Source organism: Leishmania infantum, chromosome 36 (genome assembly GCF_000002875.2).
Source record: "Leishmania infantum JPCM5 genome chromosome 36".
NCBI classification, from domain to species: Eukaryota; Euglenozoa; class Kinetoplastea; order Trypanosomatida; family Trypanosomatidae; genus Leishmania; species Leishmania infantum.
In genome coordinates this window covers 803,324-818,668 of record NC_009420.2, presented here as the reverse complement: position 1 = coordinate 818,668, position 15,345 = coordinate 803,324, and the positions used below count along the sequence as shown (strand labels likewise).

Genomic DNA, 15,345 nt, shown 5'->3' with positions numbered 1-15,345 from the left:
CGGAGTGGCACGCAGGCGCACCCACCAACTGGCAGTGAGAGGCCGGGTGGGAGACACTCGAGTCACGCGGACACCCTGCTCCATCATGTGGATGGCGCAAGCGTGTCCACTGTCGCAGGTCCCTCCGACGCGACGCCATCCAGGGCCTAACCGCCGACATCAGCAGCGATAGGTCGCGCTGAACTACCCCTACGTCGTAGGGTGCTTGACCCTGTCACCAGCAGAGGTGGTTCCGCATTTGCCAGGGGATAGAGGGGCTGCTGCATGGCCTCCCCACACAAACAGTGTGTGTGTGTGTGTGTGTAGAGAGAGAGGGGTGGGTGCCGATCTGTGTGATATCACGCGTTGATGCGTGCTCCATCTTCAGGGGGGAGGAAGAGAGAAGCGGAAATAAAGGCCCACTAGGAGCGACACGCACGCGGACGCCTCAGCACCACAATAATGAGAATCATAGCAATCGAAGACACTCACACTCCATGCGCCCCACCAAAACCCACAGGCAAGTGAAAAGGCAAGGGGGTTGGATCGACGACAGAAAGAGGCCAGCTCAAAATGAAAAGGAAAAATGGCCGGTTGCAAGAGGGCAGCAGCGCAACGTGAAGAGAGCGAGAGAGAGCTGCATGATAGGGAAAGACACGCTGGTGACAGCTGAAGAAAACCAAAGCAGCTCGGCGGGGCGGAGGGGGGCAGAGGGAAGGGTGAGGAGGAGGGGGGAGGGTGACTCAAGACGTGTGCTGACAAGAAGAGAAACAAGTCTATCCGCGAAGAAGACAACGAAGAAAGGAAGAAAAGAAAAAAGGCGGAAAGAATGAGGGAAGCGTCGAGGCGGCACACCGACACCCAAATAAAGCAAAGGAGTGCGCACTGATACGCCCTCCCCCTGACGGGCAGGAAAATGCAGGGCAAGTTACACCCCAAAACCTAAGTGGCAGAAAGATAAAAGCAAAACACGAGTGAGAGAGAGAGTCCAAGAGGAAATACCCTAAAGAAGGAGGGTGGGAGGGTGTTGGTGGGGTCACATGCAGAAGAGAATGAGCACTCGGAAAAAAAAAGAAAATAGAAAAAACATATACACTGGAAATGGAAGAGAAGGCCTCCTCCTTTCCTGGAAAAAGGCCCTGATTGGGGCCATATACGCTTGCACACGCACCTGGACACAGACACACAACGACATGCCCGCGTTGTCTCCTTCCACTTGCACAGTCGCAGAGAGCAAAGGTCGCAGCAGCAAACAGAGGAGAGAGGAGAGGGCCGTGAGGGTGGGGCACGAATAGGAAAGTGCTGTGTGCTGCGGTTGGGAGGACCTGGTGGCGTCTTGCTTTGCTTTTCTTTTAGTTTTTGGAGGAGGTGGGAGGTTGTTCGTTCGTTGCGAGTGTTCCCGCCTCCGGTGTAAGCGGCACTGGAAGCGCACGGCAGCTAAGGAGAGGGCCAAAAGGATATGTTCGCCTTCCTTGCTGCTGCTGCCTAGACGATGAGGGTGTCGCTCTGCTTGAGATGAAAGGGGAGAGGAGAGGCATCGTGGGTGAAGGCGGCGCGGCTGCTTCAACGGACTGCCGGGGAGGAGAGAAGGGAGGAGGGTATGTGGAAGCGGGTGACGGAGAGGCGAGTGTTGAGGAAGGAAAAAGGGGAGCACAAAGAGTAAAGGCGCGGATCGGAATGAGCACGGCAAAGTCATGATAGGGAGAGACCGGGTAGACAGCCGTCGCGTTATCATGGTCCCAGACGCCTTCGTCGCTCATTACCGCCATCGGCGGTGTTTCTCGGAAAAGCCGCATCGCCTTCTCGCCTTTAGGGGCCGAAGAAGGAAGAGGGGAGTCGAGATTATAAAAGAGCAGGGGTGGGTTGGGAGGAGAAGCGTCCTCACAGTTACGCATTGAGAGCGTCGAAGATGGTCAAACGGCGCAACGGCGGTGGTGGGGTTGGATGTGAGCGTCTATCCCTTTTTTGTCACTTCTTTTCGTACGAACGCAAGAAAGAGTTTCAATCGGTGTGTGTGTGTGTGTGTGTGTGCTTGTTTACATCGTTTTTCCACTGCGGGCATAGTATCGCTCCAGTGATGGAGCGTTTCTGCTTCTGCGAGGTCGGGCAGCTTCTCCGTGAACCCGCGGGAAAGGAGAGAGCCAAAGCGAGAACACGACGACGACGAAGCAACAACAAAAAAGAAACCAAGCAACCACCGTACTTCTCAGCACCGCGGACGTGCCAAGGGAGGTGAGGGGAGGTGCGGTGCAGACGAGCAGAAAAAAGGCATGGGTCGGAGAAGCGAAAAGAAAATACACACGTAGGCGAAGTGCACGTGGAGTAGAAGAAGGTCTGGTGCCCGTAGATAGCCCTGAAGGTCTCCAAGACGCGTGCATAAACATCCACACACCCACCGAGAGACGTGCCATGCACGCGCATAAGCATCTGCAACAACGCGTGTAATGGGGGCCACTGATGCTTCACAACGACATCAACCGAAGAGGGCGATGGGGGAGGTGGGAGGGTGAACGAGCAATCAAAAGAAAAGACATGAGAAACGACAAGTGCAACAACGCAAGCAACAACGACAACAAAACGCTCCAGTGTCGGCACGGCGGCGAAAAGCGGCCAAAGAAAGGGAGTATGATGGAGGGCAATAAGGAAACGAAAAAGAAGGCCAGGGGTTCCAGTACTACCGGAAAAAGACGAAAAGGCAAAATAAGTAGGAGAAAAAAGGGAGAAGGCACACGCTCACCTGTATGCACACACACACACACCTCCGTGGTCGAGCGAAAACAACAGTAAGAAAAGAAAGAAGATCCCCGCACTCATCACGGCCGATCCACACACACTCACCCACGAAGAGGGAGGAGGAGAGCGAGAGGAAGAGGGAGGGAGGGGGGATGAGGATGGGTGTGCAGATCGAGTGTTGTTTTTTTGCTTGTGTGCGTATGTACGAGAAGATCGTGTCTCGACGCTTTTCCTGTTGCGCAGCCTCTCCCCATACATCTACCTCTCCTCCTTACTCTCCCTCAGCTCTCTGTGTATGTGTTGCTCCATCACCACATGCGGTGATCCACACGCCCTGTGTACTCCTTGTATGCGTCGGATGAGATGCCCAGCCCGATGCCGTTCGTGGCGTGTGAGTAGGTGTTGCGGAGTTTGTCTGCATCGCGGTAGTTGACCCCCTCGCCGCGCAGCATGGCCTCCTCGCACCGATCGCGAAGGGTTGCGCTGAACTCACCGTTGGACTCGAGCTTAGCGCGGAAGCGAGCCAGCAACGCCTGCTTAACGGCGGCACCCTGCTGCCTGTCGGCTTGCGAGAGCGACGCCTGTCGCGGTCGACAGCCCGTTCGACCCTCACGTGTGCTGATGTCCGCCTTCCACTTGTGAACGAGCTGCTCCTGTGTCAGCTGCAGCTCCTCTTCCTTCGCTTGCGCCGCTGCAGCCGCGTGGGCGGTAGTTGTGGACGAAATCGGCTTCGGTGACGGCGACGCATTGTGGTACGGCGCGCGCTCCGCGTGACCGCGCAGAAATGTGGCCGCTGCTGCAGGCAAATCCGCTGACTCTACCTGCAGAGCACGAAGCCCCGCTAGCGCGGTGGCGCACTCCGGCTGCAGGGCCAACGCCTCACGGTATGCAGCCTCTGCCTCGGCGAAGTGGCCGCGCTTCCGATGCGCGTCGCCGACGCGGAGGTGGGCCTTGAACCACTTCGGCTCCAGCTCCACGGCCTTCTCGGCGTCCTTGAGCGCCAACGAAGGACCTACCAGCATGGGCGACTGCAAGTAAGCGGCGCTGCGATTGCTGCGGATCTGTGCCGTGTCGCCGCCGGGCACTTCCAGCAGCCGCGAGTAGCACCGGATTGCGGCCAAAAAGTACCCTTTGCCGTAGCAAGCATTGCCCAGCGTCTTCCAGTCGTGGCGGAGCTGCGAGAGGTGTTCGGCGGCGTCAGCATCGTCGCCAACGCTGTCCCACCGAGTGCCAGCGAGCACGTCAAACTGCGCCTTCAAGTCTCGCGGCAGCGGCGGCTCCTTCGCGGGCTTTTCGGTCATTCTCAAGCGAAAAAGAAAGAAATGTTGCGTGAGAGAGAGAGAAGGTGAGTTTCCAGTGGAGGGAGAAAACGAGCTTTAATGGGCTGTACCGCCGGATGCAGACCAGTAGACGCGCCTGTATATGATCTTACACGTCAGACGGAGGCCCAGTGTGGCGGACAGTGCCAAGTGAAGCGTGCTCTACGGTGAGCAACGACGAACAGCTAAAAGAGAAATCACGCACACACACAAGCGGACATGCGTCACAGTGTGGGCGTGGGAGAAAGCACACACACACACACACACACAAGCAAACACACTGACAGGAAAACAAGAGCGGGCAAAGGGAGAGGGCGAGGGGGCGCGTCGGCTGTATTGACTTACCCACAAGAGAAGATGCAAGTTGGCGTGTTCTGCTTGCGTGCTCTTGTACACACGTGCTGTTGAACACAGACGCGAAAACAGCGGAGGCGAGGCGCGCGGAACGAAACACGCAGACACGACAGAGAAAGAAACGAGAAGTTGGGGCGGAGGGGTAGAGATAGGCAGCGGTTTGTGTGTGTGGTCCCTGTAAAAGCATACGCGGCGTACCACGAGTGCCTGAAGCTCTTGTATGCTAGCCCTTGTGAAACAGAGAGAGGTTGCTGATGTGGTCTGTTTTCCCTCTTTTCGATGTTTTTCTTTTAGAGTTGCCTTACGAAGTCGCGCATGCGCAGGCAGTCGAGTAAGTCCTTGGCCAACGCCGTGATGTGTGCGTAGACACGCACACGTACACGCATGCAGAAGGCGGAAGCCGAGAAAGGAAAGACGCGAAAGCCGAGAAGATGCAAATCGTAGTTGGATAGGCAGGATACAGAGATGAGGGCTTTATGCAGAGTAGCAGAGGGCCAGCAAGGGAGGGAGAGAGACGCGGCTTCCGCTGCTCCACGTCGTGCGCGCAAACACAAGCCCCGAGTGAAGAGACACAAGCACGCGTGCCCTCTGTATTGCCGCCGGCTGCGCAGCATCGAGAAGGGATATGGAGAGAAAGAAGGCGAGGCAAGCGAGAGCTCCAGCTCAAGCCTGCTGTCTCTCTTTGTTTCGCCACACGACTTCTGTTGATTGCGGTGCGCTCCGAATGCCCAAGGCTCTGCGCTTCCGCATCGCCTCACCTACCCCCTGCCTTTTTTGGCGTTGTTCCTCTTCTCGGGTGTGGGCTTGAGTGGATGTCGCCGTGTGCGGGTGTGTGTAAGTGTAACAGTGACGCAGGAAGTTTTGAAAGGATGCACACGCACACGACCGAGGGCGATAGGCATAGAGATGGCACAGGAGGGAAAGCTGTGATGGTGTGCCGGAGGGAAAAAAAGGTTTGAGCCTCGCTCATTCCTCTTGGCGCTGAAAACGGCGCTGTAACGAGGCCCACATGCCCCTCTCTCACGGCAGCGTTAATCGATCACGACCTCGTCTTCGCGCGTGCCGCTGCTTCGCTGCGCCGTGCACTGTCGCTTGGGCGGTGGAGTGTCCGCCTCGTCCTGCACGTGCTGAGCACAAGAAGCGCGACAGTCGTCTTCGGGCACCGCCATCGGAGTTTTCGCTTCAACGCACGCCATGACTAGCTGCGGATCGGCGCTCACACGAGGAGATGGTGAAGCAGCCGCAGTTTCGGCGGGAGGTGGCCGCGAGGATTTGCACTGGAGTAGGTTTCGCATCTGCTCAGCAAGGCATGTCGCGTCCACGACCGAGCTCGTCGTGCCGCCTACATTGGAGTCGCTGTTGTTCAGGAAAATAAACACCTCACGCGTCGTTTCGTCTGGTAATGCACTCGTCGGGCTGCCTTCGGCAGGGCTCCTTTCCGAACGGAGGTACTGCACCATCTTCTCTGCCCACAGCCGCATCGCCAAAGGGCCATAGTCGCCCACGTTGCGCCCGAGCGGCCCGTGTAGACGGACGTAGAGGAAACCCGCACCGGTGTCGACCACTTGCGAGTACGTCGGGTCATCGTGGTGGTGCGCCACCACAAGCGCCCAGCGAAAGGAGCGCAGGAGGGCGAACGTCTCGTCGCGGTACCACGAGCGACTTCGGAACTCCACAGCGACGCGGAGGCGTCGCTGCCTCCGCGGTGCACTCGAGGACGGCGCTGTTGTCGAGGAGGTTCCTGAAGACGAAAAAGCCTTAGGCGACACCGACCTTGTCTCTAGCAGCAGCACTTCCTCTTGGGAAAGTAGCTGATGCAGCCGAGTGAGTCGCTGCACGTTCTCAGGTGAGTACCCAAAGGACGGCGGTAGCTGCACCAGCACGGGGCCCAAAAACGGCTCCAGCAGTGGGCACCGCTCTTGGAAAAAAACCTGCACGTGAGCCAGCACATCCGCGTCGTCCATCTGCAGCTGCTTGACGTGAGTGAGGAGGTTGTTCGCCTTGATGGTGTACAAGAAGCGGTTGGCGTTGACGGTGAGAGGGCACAACGGCGTCGCTCCCGCGGAGGCGACATCAGCGGCAGCGGCGCCTTCAACGGTGTGTAGTGGGGGCGCCGATACCGTTTTGAGTGAATGGATGCGGCCGCCGTCGGCGGCATTGCTGTTCCTTACCATGTCCGCCCACGTCTTCCATGTCCCCTCGTCTCCTACCTTATGGTAAGGGTAGCAGTGCTCCAAGCAGTTGAACTTCTTGCGGTACTGAGTCAGCAGGCTGCGCATCGACCTGTCCGATTGCCCGACAGTCGGCACGCCATTCAGCGAGCTGATCCCGATGTGGATGCACGGGTGGCTAGGAACGGTGGCGGTCATGGGGGGTCGGAAGGGATTGCCCCACCCGTAGGTGGTGTTCCGTGACGGCCCGTACGGGGAATGCTGCACAAGTGTGTCGTGTGGCCTGCGCTCAATCAGCTGCTGAGGCGGCGGGCACTGCGGCGCTGACGACGACAACGCCGACGCCGGCAGGAACGAAGGAGCAGACTGTGCGCCGAGCATCCTCGATAAATGAACTCTCCAAAAGCACCGAACTGTACACCGGCGCTGCTCGTGTCACTGTGCGGGGAGAGGGGAGATGCAGATGACACAAAAAAACAAATGAGCAAGGCGAAGCGGCACAGCACGCCGGCCTGGGTGCTTGCGGTTGTGTGCGGGTCTGTTTGGTTGTTCCAGCAGAGGTACACATGAACAAGCGGGGGCGAGGCGAGAGGGAAAAAAGATGGGAAAGAAGTTTTGACGAAAGCAGCCTGCAGCAGGCAAACACACGTACACATCCACCGCACCGCCATCAAAGGGGAGAGGGCAGGCTTCTCTACGCCGTGGACGTGCGGGGGCCCCATCTGTGCCGTCACACGTGTATGTTTGCTCAGTTTTCATCGGCATTCGTGCATGCATATCCGCATGTGTGCTCACGTTGGGATGTGCATGCATGCGACGTGGCCAACGCGGGTAGTGGGCACACAAACACCTATGCGAAAGAAAGTACGAACGCACACACATATATATATATATAGAATGCAAGGCCACGGTAGTATTGGAAGAAAAAAAGAGTGAGGGACGGAGGTCACAGCCACAGAGCAAACCCTTCACGTCCCCTTTCCGCAACCTGTGACCCGCGCATTTTTTTTCGTTTTGCTTTGTTTTCTTCCTCCCGCGAAACAGTAACCAGCAAATACAGAATCAAGTCAAAGACACGAAAGGCGAGGAGGAAGGACGAGGAGGGGGGCAGCAAAGTCGAGGGCGATCCACAAAAAAAAAAGGTAAAGGAAACGTATACATGCAAGAGACAAGAAGCACCGCCAAATGGCTTGATCAGATCAAACGCGGAAAGCGAGTGGAGTCGTCGCCTACCAGCCGTCGTGTACACCCACCCACACGCACGCAGGTGGGCATGCACACACGCACAAGGGACAGCGGAGAGGCGAGTGAAGGGGCCACACCCAATCAACTAGCAGTCGCCACAAGACACATACACAGAAGAAAAAAGAGATGAGCTAGATGGTTCCTATACCGCGCAGTAGCGCGGGCCAGGGTGCGCAATGCGCGCCCCTACGAGAATAGCCTCGGTGGCTGTGGCGCGCCCGTGGTCTTCGCGTGCGGTTTCTCCTCAACTTCCTTGTACGCGTACTGTTTCAGTGTAGGGGCCCCATTCTTATCCAGCAGAACAACCGCGCCTTTATTGCGCATACCGCAGTAGTTTGGGGCGGAAAACACCGTCAGCAGGCGGTCTTTGTGGTTCCACTGAAAGCCCTCCTGCACGCACTGGTGCGCGCGCACGATAAAATACAGATGATTTGTGTTGATGAAGTTTATCGTGGCATCCTCGCCGAAGATGTGCCCTGTGCCACGCGGATTACCGGTGAAGCCAATGGGGGCTCCGTTGAAGACGCAGATAGACTGGAACTTGCTCAAAGGTGGCTGGCTCGCGTTCGCACGGGAGTCCGACGCCGTCGCGCCGTCGGCGGCTGCGCTGGAGGATGGATCTGACCACGTGAGGTCGGCCAGCGCACCATGCTCGATGTTGCGGAACCGGTTAATGGCGATGATGCCGTCGAAGCTGTCGTCAATGAAGGGGGACAGGCCACCGTGCATTGCGCACACGCGCACGACCTGCCGCATCTTCTTCGGTTTTGCAAAGGATGCACTGGCGCTTGGCGGGGACAGTGGCGACGGTTCGCCGGAGGTACTGGCTGTCTTGCTGCTAGTGGCGCGTGCATTGCTGTCAGTGAACGTAGACGACTTGCCCGCTGCGAGATTTGGAGACTTGAAGGGCTCCGCGAAACTTGCGTTACCAATGCTGCGCCGGGTACTCTTCTTTACGGCTTTCGCTGTGGTTGGCTTTTTCGCTTTCGATGCCGTTCCAGGGTTCTCGGTGCCGTCAGCTGCAAGCATGTCCTCGATGTTCGGCGCGGCAGCGGCAGTGGCTGGCGGCAGGGTCGCGCCGTCGTCGCCCTCCTCTACCTCCTCGTAAAGCGCGGCGCAGAGAGGAAGTGAGCAAAGTGCGTCATTCGCGACAAGCCACAGCGGGTGATCCTTCATGTCCCACCCCATGTCATCAGGACTTGAATCGCAGTCCCTGCCGAGATGCCCGCCCAGCTCAGCCGCGGTCGGCTCGACGCTGCTGTTCGTATTGATCTTGCTCAGGGCGCCGCTGTCGCCCTCGCAGGTGGAGCTGGCGCCTGGGGAGCTGCTGCCGCTGCCGCTTCGATTTGCTGCCGCATCGTCCGTGTTCTCTTCGGACGCCGACCGGGTGCACATGTGGAGCGTGGTGACCTTGTGGTTCACAATGGGGTAGCGACGGTGGCATTCGTCGAGGAAGCCGTAGAAGCGATTTGTATTCGGGCACTCGTGGTTACCACGCAACAAGAACACGGTGTTCGGCGATAATAGCTTGGCCGTGAAGAGCAGTGCAATCACGCACAGGCTGCTCGGCCCACGGTCGACATAATCACCCAGGAACAAGTAGTTCGGCGGCCGCGTGGGTCGGCTCTCATCACCTTTCAGCGCCCCACTGAAGGTCTTCGCTGCGCCTGCCGCCTTGCCGCTCTTCTTGGAGGTGGGAGGCGCCGCAGCAACGCTGCCTCTCTTCTGGGAGGTGGGCGCCTTCGACTTGGCCGCATGGGATTTAGGGGACGCCAGCGCCAGCGCCTCATTCGGCACGAGTGGGCCCCCCAGCGTCAGCACATTTTCCAGCAGATCGCGTATCTGCCCATGCAGATCTCCGACGAGAACGGCCGGCATCGCCACCATCACCACATTTGGCTCGACTCGTAGCAGCTCCTGCACTCGCAGGAAGATCTCGTTGAGCTCTTCGGCACTCGGTAGGTAGTCTTCCTTGTGCAGGAGACTCTTGTAGATCTTCGGGAGATCGATTTCAGGACAGCGTTCTATCTTCGCAGTCCCGTTCTCCGCGAAACTACCACCAAAGGGGGAGGTTTGATGTGGATCTTCAGAGCTGCCGTAGTCGCCGTCGGCGGCGGGACGCAGATTCGGGTTCATACATTGCAGGCCACTAAAGAGCCCTGTCTCTTGGCAGAGCAGGTCACCCTCCAGCTCCTCGCACAGCTCTCCGCAGAAGCGGTAGATGGCGAGGCAGAGGCGCGCGCGCAGCGGGGCCGGCTGCGCCAACAAGTGACTCAGTATAGGCTCGATCGAAAATGTCGGGTGGAAGTTCTGCGCCTTGATCGTCTCATCTGACACAGTGGTGTCGACGGCGGCGATCTCGGGAAGGATCTTGCGCAGCTTCGACACAGACTCCTGCTTCACCTCCGTGCTTGTGCAGTTGTCGAGGAACGTCCGAAAGACCTGAAACACTTCGGTGAGCTGCGGGATCGTCACCTCTGACATCTCGCACGGAAACAGGTCCACGCTGTGCGGGGTAGAGACGGGGGCGTCATCGAGCGTGGAGTGCTGGAGGGTAAGATGAACCGCACTCGCCCGAAGACCAGGCGAGTTGGTCGCCGGAGATGACGACAGCGGCGGTGGCGGTAACTCCTGCAGAGCGCTTTCGGAATAGGATTGCTGCTTCCTCGAGGGCGGCAACGGTGGTGAAGTCTCGGTGGCTGGGCCGGAGGCGTCGGCGGGCGGCGTGTCTAGACTTGGGGGCGTAGACCCGCCCGCTGCATCGTGAGACGTAGTGGATCCTTTACCGTGCTTTGTCGCCGACTCTTTCGAGTCGTTAGAGTTCTCCCTGGCCGTCAACGAGGGAGTCGCCGCGTCGCCCTCGTCCCTGGTACCATCGCGAGCCTTTTTATTCTTATCCTTCTTCCTCCCAAACAGAAAGAAGCTCGGCATTATGGCGCGGGCCGTGTGGGGGGGGGAATGAACTGATCCCACTGTATGGTGCAAAGCCCAAACCTCACAAGGACAACAAAGGGAGAAAGATCCGTCCAGTGTGGTGGTCGGGTGTAATGTGTGTATCTGATTTCCTGTGTAAGCGCGGAGCTGCGATGCAGCACGCGCGCGGGCAGATTTGCTTCACGCGCCAACGTTAGTAAAACCCTCGCGCGACGGAAGCCCCTCTTCACGTGCTAGTGCGGCACACCTAAGACACGGTCTCCTCGAAAAGCAGAGCGAGGTCGATATAGTTACGAGTGAAAAAAAAAGCGAAAACCAGCGACCGCACAAAAAGTTTCAAATGGTAGCTAAGTGGCGCGGACGGCAAGGACGCAAAAACACGCGCACACGGCACACCACAAGCACGAGAAAAGAGATGGAAAAGCACAGAAGCACAACACGTAAACGGCAAGCAGAAAAGAGAGAGTTGGCTAAGAGGGCACGATGAGAGCAGCTGAGCTATCTTGGTGCGCCCAGACGGCGCGTTCTATGCCTCTACGGGTCTCACCACCCCGCGATCTATAGAACCAACGAAAACAAGGAGAGATAGTTCTCGAGGAGGAGCAGCGCAAGATCAACGACAGTCCCCGGAGCACGTACAAGCGTATGGCGAGCACGTGACCGCAGGGGGCAGACAAGGGTGCCGAAAGGACGTGATAAAAGAGAAAAAGCGGCGAAGAGAGGGTGGCGTGAGGAGACCGCAACCGAAGTGAGAGACTTGGTAGCTGAGTGCAGACAACAGAAGAGGTGAAAAACAGTAAAAAAATCAGCAGCGGCGTAGACGGGCAAAGAAAGAGAAGAGAGATACCTGCACGCTTGCGTTTCGCACGAGTGTGCGTGTGTGGCTTCGTGTATGTATGCGTGCGTGCGTGTGTGCTTGTGTGTGAGGGTGTGTGTGTGTGTGCAGACCAATCTGAAAAGAAGCAGCCGTCTGAATAAGAAATAACAATCGTAAGAGCAAAAAAAAGAAGACGGTGGCTGCACCTTCACGTCTTGGCTGCGCTCAGACACTTGAATGTGCTCCTGCTTCTGTGCCTGGGTGGGTGTGGCAGCGAAGGGAAGGCAGCGCGTACGGGGGGAAGGAGGGGGTAATACAGCGAAGGTCTGCGGCTTGGGTGATCGAGGAAAGGACGGCGAAGGGAAGAGTTGAAACCACGGGGCCAGAGAGGAAGCGAAGGGGGTGACACAGGACAATCAAGGCGCGGTGTATTCGCTGGCAGATGATGGCGGTACGCTCAGGGTGCCGAGCAAAGCACAGAAAAAAAAACGAGGAGGACGAAGCACTACGTCTCGTGATCGGTGTTAGTATTTTCCTTGTGGTGGTTGTGGGTGTCGGTGAGTCGATGCGCGCCATGTGGACGTCATTCGCGTCAGCACCACGCCAAGCAAGAAGAGGAAGAGATAGACAGATAGGTGGTAGTAAAGGGTGCACGAGAGTGAAAACAGCCGTGAAGACGTCAGCATGCTGGGTCGGCAAAGCAAAAAAAAGCAAAACAGTGCGCAAGCGCAACGATTCAGGCGCTAAGACCCGCTGCACCATCGTGGCCGATGATGGCCTGAAACGCATCACGCGCTCTCTGTTTTTCATCGCTCCATTTTTGTTGTTGTTTGTTCATTGGCGCGGAAGGCTCGTGCACCTTCTAGTTGCTCGATTCGTGCACTGTGTGAGAGGGCCAGAGAGGGAGCCACACACGACCTTCACGCATCGCAGAAGCGGCTGCCACATTTGAATTGAGGGCGAGAGAATGAAGATGTTTACGCTATGTAGGACAAATCGCTTGAAGGGGCGTCGCACACACACGCGCACATGCGTATATACACGCTTGTAGGCATGCACATGCAACTTCTACACTCAGCTGTCACTTTTTCCGTTTCGTCTTCGGCATCCCTGACAACGCCGGCCATTTCGCTGTGATATCACAGTGTAGTTCCCACTCTGTGAGAAAGCCAAGCAGCTTGCAGCATGCCCTCGGGTACGGTTGCGGATTCTTGGTGCCGGCGGGCAGGTGTGAGTTGACGCTGAGCTGGATAGACTTGCAGTCATGACCGCGTTTGTAGCAGCTCGCTACGAAGCGGGCCCATGATTCAGCGAAGATCCGCATCCACCTACTGTTTTTTTTTTCGTCCTTTGCTGCATGGCGGTGGTGCTGAGCTTGATCTTGGACCCAGGGCGCGCTGTCCGCAGTGGAATCGCACTGGGCTGAACGTCGCCAAACGGTTTTGGTGGGCCCGGCTCCTTTACATAGCTGCAGTGCTACAGAGATACGTCAACTGTGGTTGTCGGCATATGTCGGTCGGCGTGTTCGTGTTAGCAGGACACGCTATCGCACAAACTCCTCTCCAGCATCTGTTAAACCCCTTCTCTTTCAGAGAAAAGCCACAGGTTGTGCGCGAGGCGAGCCGCCGCAAAACATGTAAAGCGTAAAGGGGTTTCGATGGACTCATCATCACACACTGGCACACACACACACAGAAAGGCAGACAAAGACACCTTGAGGCGTCCGAGCGCGCCCCCGGGTTCCACTGCGCCGCCGCTGATAAACGTGCGAGAGGGAGCGATGACGGCAGAAATGCACCACAACGAGACGATGGCCAATCACCGACCACAGCCCGGACATCTATGCGAGTCCAACACTTCAGGTGAAGAAAGAGCGAGTTACTGGAGGGTCGCGCAGAGAACCTGTCTGATGGCGCGTGCTGATCGCCACTTGGACTTCTTGGTGGCAGTGGTGGATTTCATTGCTGCCTACTGGGGAAGCGGCTTTGGCCTGGCCTGCCCGCGCAGGAGGCGAGACCAATTCCCGTGGCGATGGGCTCTTTGCAGTTGCAACGGCATCCGCTGTCAGTGCCCCCACAACGGGCTTAGCAGTTGCTTAGGATGTGACGTCCGCCTCACCGTATTTTCTTCTCGCCTGTTGCGCCAGCTGTCCCCTGTGTTTGTGGCAACTTTGGTTCATTGTCCCGGGCCGGATGCGTTTCCTCCCGCGTGGCAGCTGGACGAGCTTCACGGCCCATAAAGAGGATCGCAAACAGCATCAAGGCAAAGCCACCTTGTAGCATCATCGACGTCTTCGGCGTCGGTGGGAACGACTCGAACCCCTGGCGGATGAGGGCAAAGCTCACAAGCCGCAGCACCCGTGGGAACGTCGTGTAGGCGAGAACAAAGGGAACAGTGTAGAAGAACCACGTGTAGAACTGGTAATGAATGGAGCGGGCAAATATGACGCCGACAAGGTTGGCCTCGAAGAAAGTGAGCAGTGTGGACGCGTATACTGCCTGCTCCTGTGCCTCGTTGTCCATCGTCTTGTCACCGTCGGCAGCGCCGCGGCGCAAGAGCGTGTTCTGCCGACGCGTATCGGAAATTGCCGGATGCGATACATGCACCTCCGCATCCGTCAAGTAGGTGCGTGCGGCCCAGCGCGTGCGCCACAGCAAAACCCACGTTGCAACTGTCATCGCGAGCAGCGCCTGGCCAAACTCAGGCTTAGCAAAAAGTTCGGAATTGAGGAATTGATAGTTTACCGACCACCGCTGCAGAAAGACGCGATCAAGCTCAAAGCTCTTCGATAAGTAGGCCCTATGGTCGTAGGCCAGAAAAGGCAAGCCTGCGGCCACTTGCCACGCCGCACAGACAAGCAGGTACCACGCGACTCGCCAGAAAGGGAGTGTGCGGAGCATCACGTAAAGCATGCCTGGCGCGAAGAGGAGCACGTTCATCTTGATGGACACGGCGATAGAGTAGCAGAGGCACCCAATGAGCCACTGACGCGAGCGCTTGGCGGCGCCGCTGGGGCGGCCAGCGATGAAGGAGACGGCAGCGAACAGGAACAGCATGGCCCAGCAGTCGTTGAAAAGTCGCAGCACGTAGAGGCTGCGAATGCGCTTGGAGACGAAGAGCGGTATCATGGTTTGCCACGTGTGCCCGGAGCGGGTGTAGAGGCGCAAGATCATTGTCAAGGTCACAAGGTAGACGCCGGCGTATATCCACTGGGCCAGCTCAATGGCCTCACCCTTCTTGGTGAGATAGTAGAGGGCACTGTACACCCACACAAAGCCGCCCGGGTAGACCAGTGGCCCGGTGCCGCCCTTAAGGTTGCGGTAGTCCAGCTCGCCAGCAAGAAACCCCTCCACCTCCTCCATGTACGCCTTCCAGTCGATCTCCGTGTAGGGCACTGTGAAGATGACGGTGATGATGACGACCGCCTCTGCGGCCAGCGCTACGTCCATGAACTTCATCTCTCGTGCCGGAGTGTTCCAGCTGAACTGCCTGTGTCCCACGTGTAAAAAGTCGCTCTTTAGCGGACGCGATACACGCTAGGAAGCCGATGCGTGCCCAAAATGCAGGAAAGGGTTAGATAAGACGAAAAACAAGTGCACGCGATGTTTTTACAGGTACGCAGGACGTCCTTGCATACCGGCGCCGAGAAGCAGAAAGACAGCGACTCGGTCGGAGAGTCGCTGTAATACGGGTGGCTTGTCAGTGCCAGCTGCTGTTGCTGCTCTTGCTGACCTCGGCTGCTTACTCAGCGAGAGACTGTGCGCTCTCGCCGGATGGGAAAGACCAGTTTGCT

General features: G+C 57.6%; 4 protein-coding genes across 4 annotated transcripts; all 4 read right to left on the bottom strand.

Annotated features, from left to right (window-relative positions):
- Nucleotides 1-3,020: 3,020 nt before the first annotated feature.
- On the bottom strand, nucleotides 3,021-4,013 carry LINJ_36_2190 (conserved hypothetical protein; the record flags this gene model as incomplete). Its single annotated transcript, XM_001469762.1, has 1 exon — nucleotides 3,021-4,013. The coding sequence occupies one exon, from the start codon at nucleotides 4,011-4,013 to the stop codon at nucleotides 3,021-3,023; it is 993 nt and encodes a 330-aa protein (XP_001469799.1).
- A 1,403-nt stretch (nucleotides 4,014-5,416) lies between these two features.
- On the bottom strand, nucleotides 5,417-6,937 carry LINJ_36_2180 (conserved hypothetical protein; the record flags this gene model as incomplete). Its single annotated transcript, XM_001469761.1, has 1 exon — nucleotides 5,417-6,937. One exon carries the CDS (start codon nucleotides 6,935-6,937, stop codon nucleotides 5,417-5,419), a length of 1,521 nt encoding a protein of 506 aa, XP_001469798.1.
- Nucleotides 6,938-7,987: 1,050 nt separating this feature from the next.
- Nucleotides 7,988-10,732, bottom strand: LINJ_36_2170 (putative serine/threonine protein phosphatase; the record flags this gene model as incomplete). Its single annotated transcript, XM_001469760.1, has 1 exon — nucleotides 7,988-10,732. One exon carries the CDS (start codon nucleotides 10,730-10,732, stop codon nucleotides 7,988-7,990), a length of 2,745 nt encoding a protein of 914 aa, XP_001469797.1.
- Nucleotides 10,733-13,666: 2,934 nt separating this feature from the next.
- On the bottom strand, nucleotides 13,667-15,010 carry ALG3 (putative dolichyl-P-Man:GDP-Man5GlcNAc2-PP-dolichyl alpha-1,3-mannosyltransferase; the record flags this gene model as incomplete). The annotated part of the gene is made up of 1 exon (XM_001469759.1): nucleotides 13,667-15,010. The coding sequence occupies one exon, from the start codon at nucleotides 15,008-15,010 to the stop codon at nucleotides 13,667-13,669; it is 1,344 nt and encodes a 447-aa protein (XP_001469796.1).
- Nucleotides 15,011-15,345: the final 335 nt, after the last annotated feature.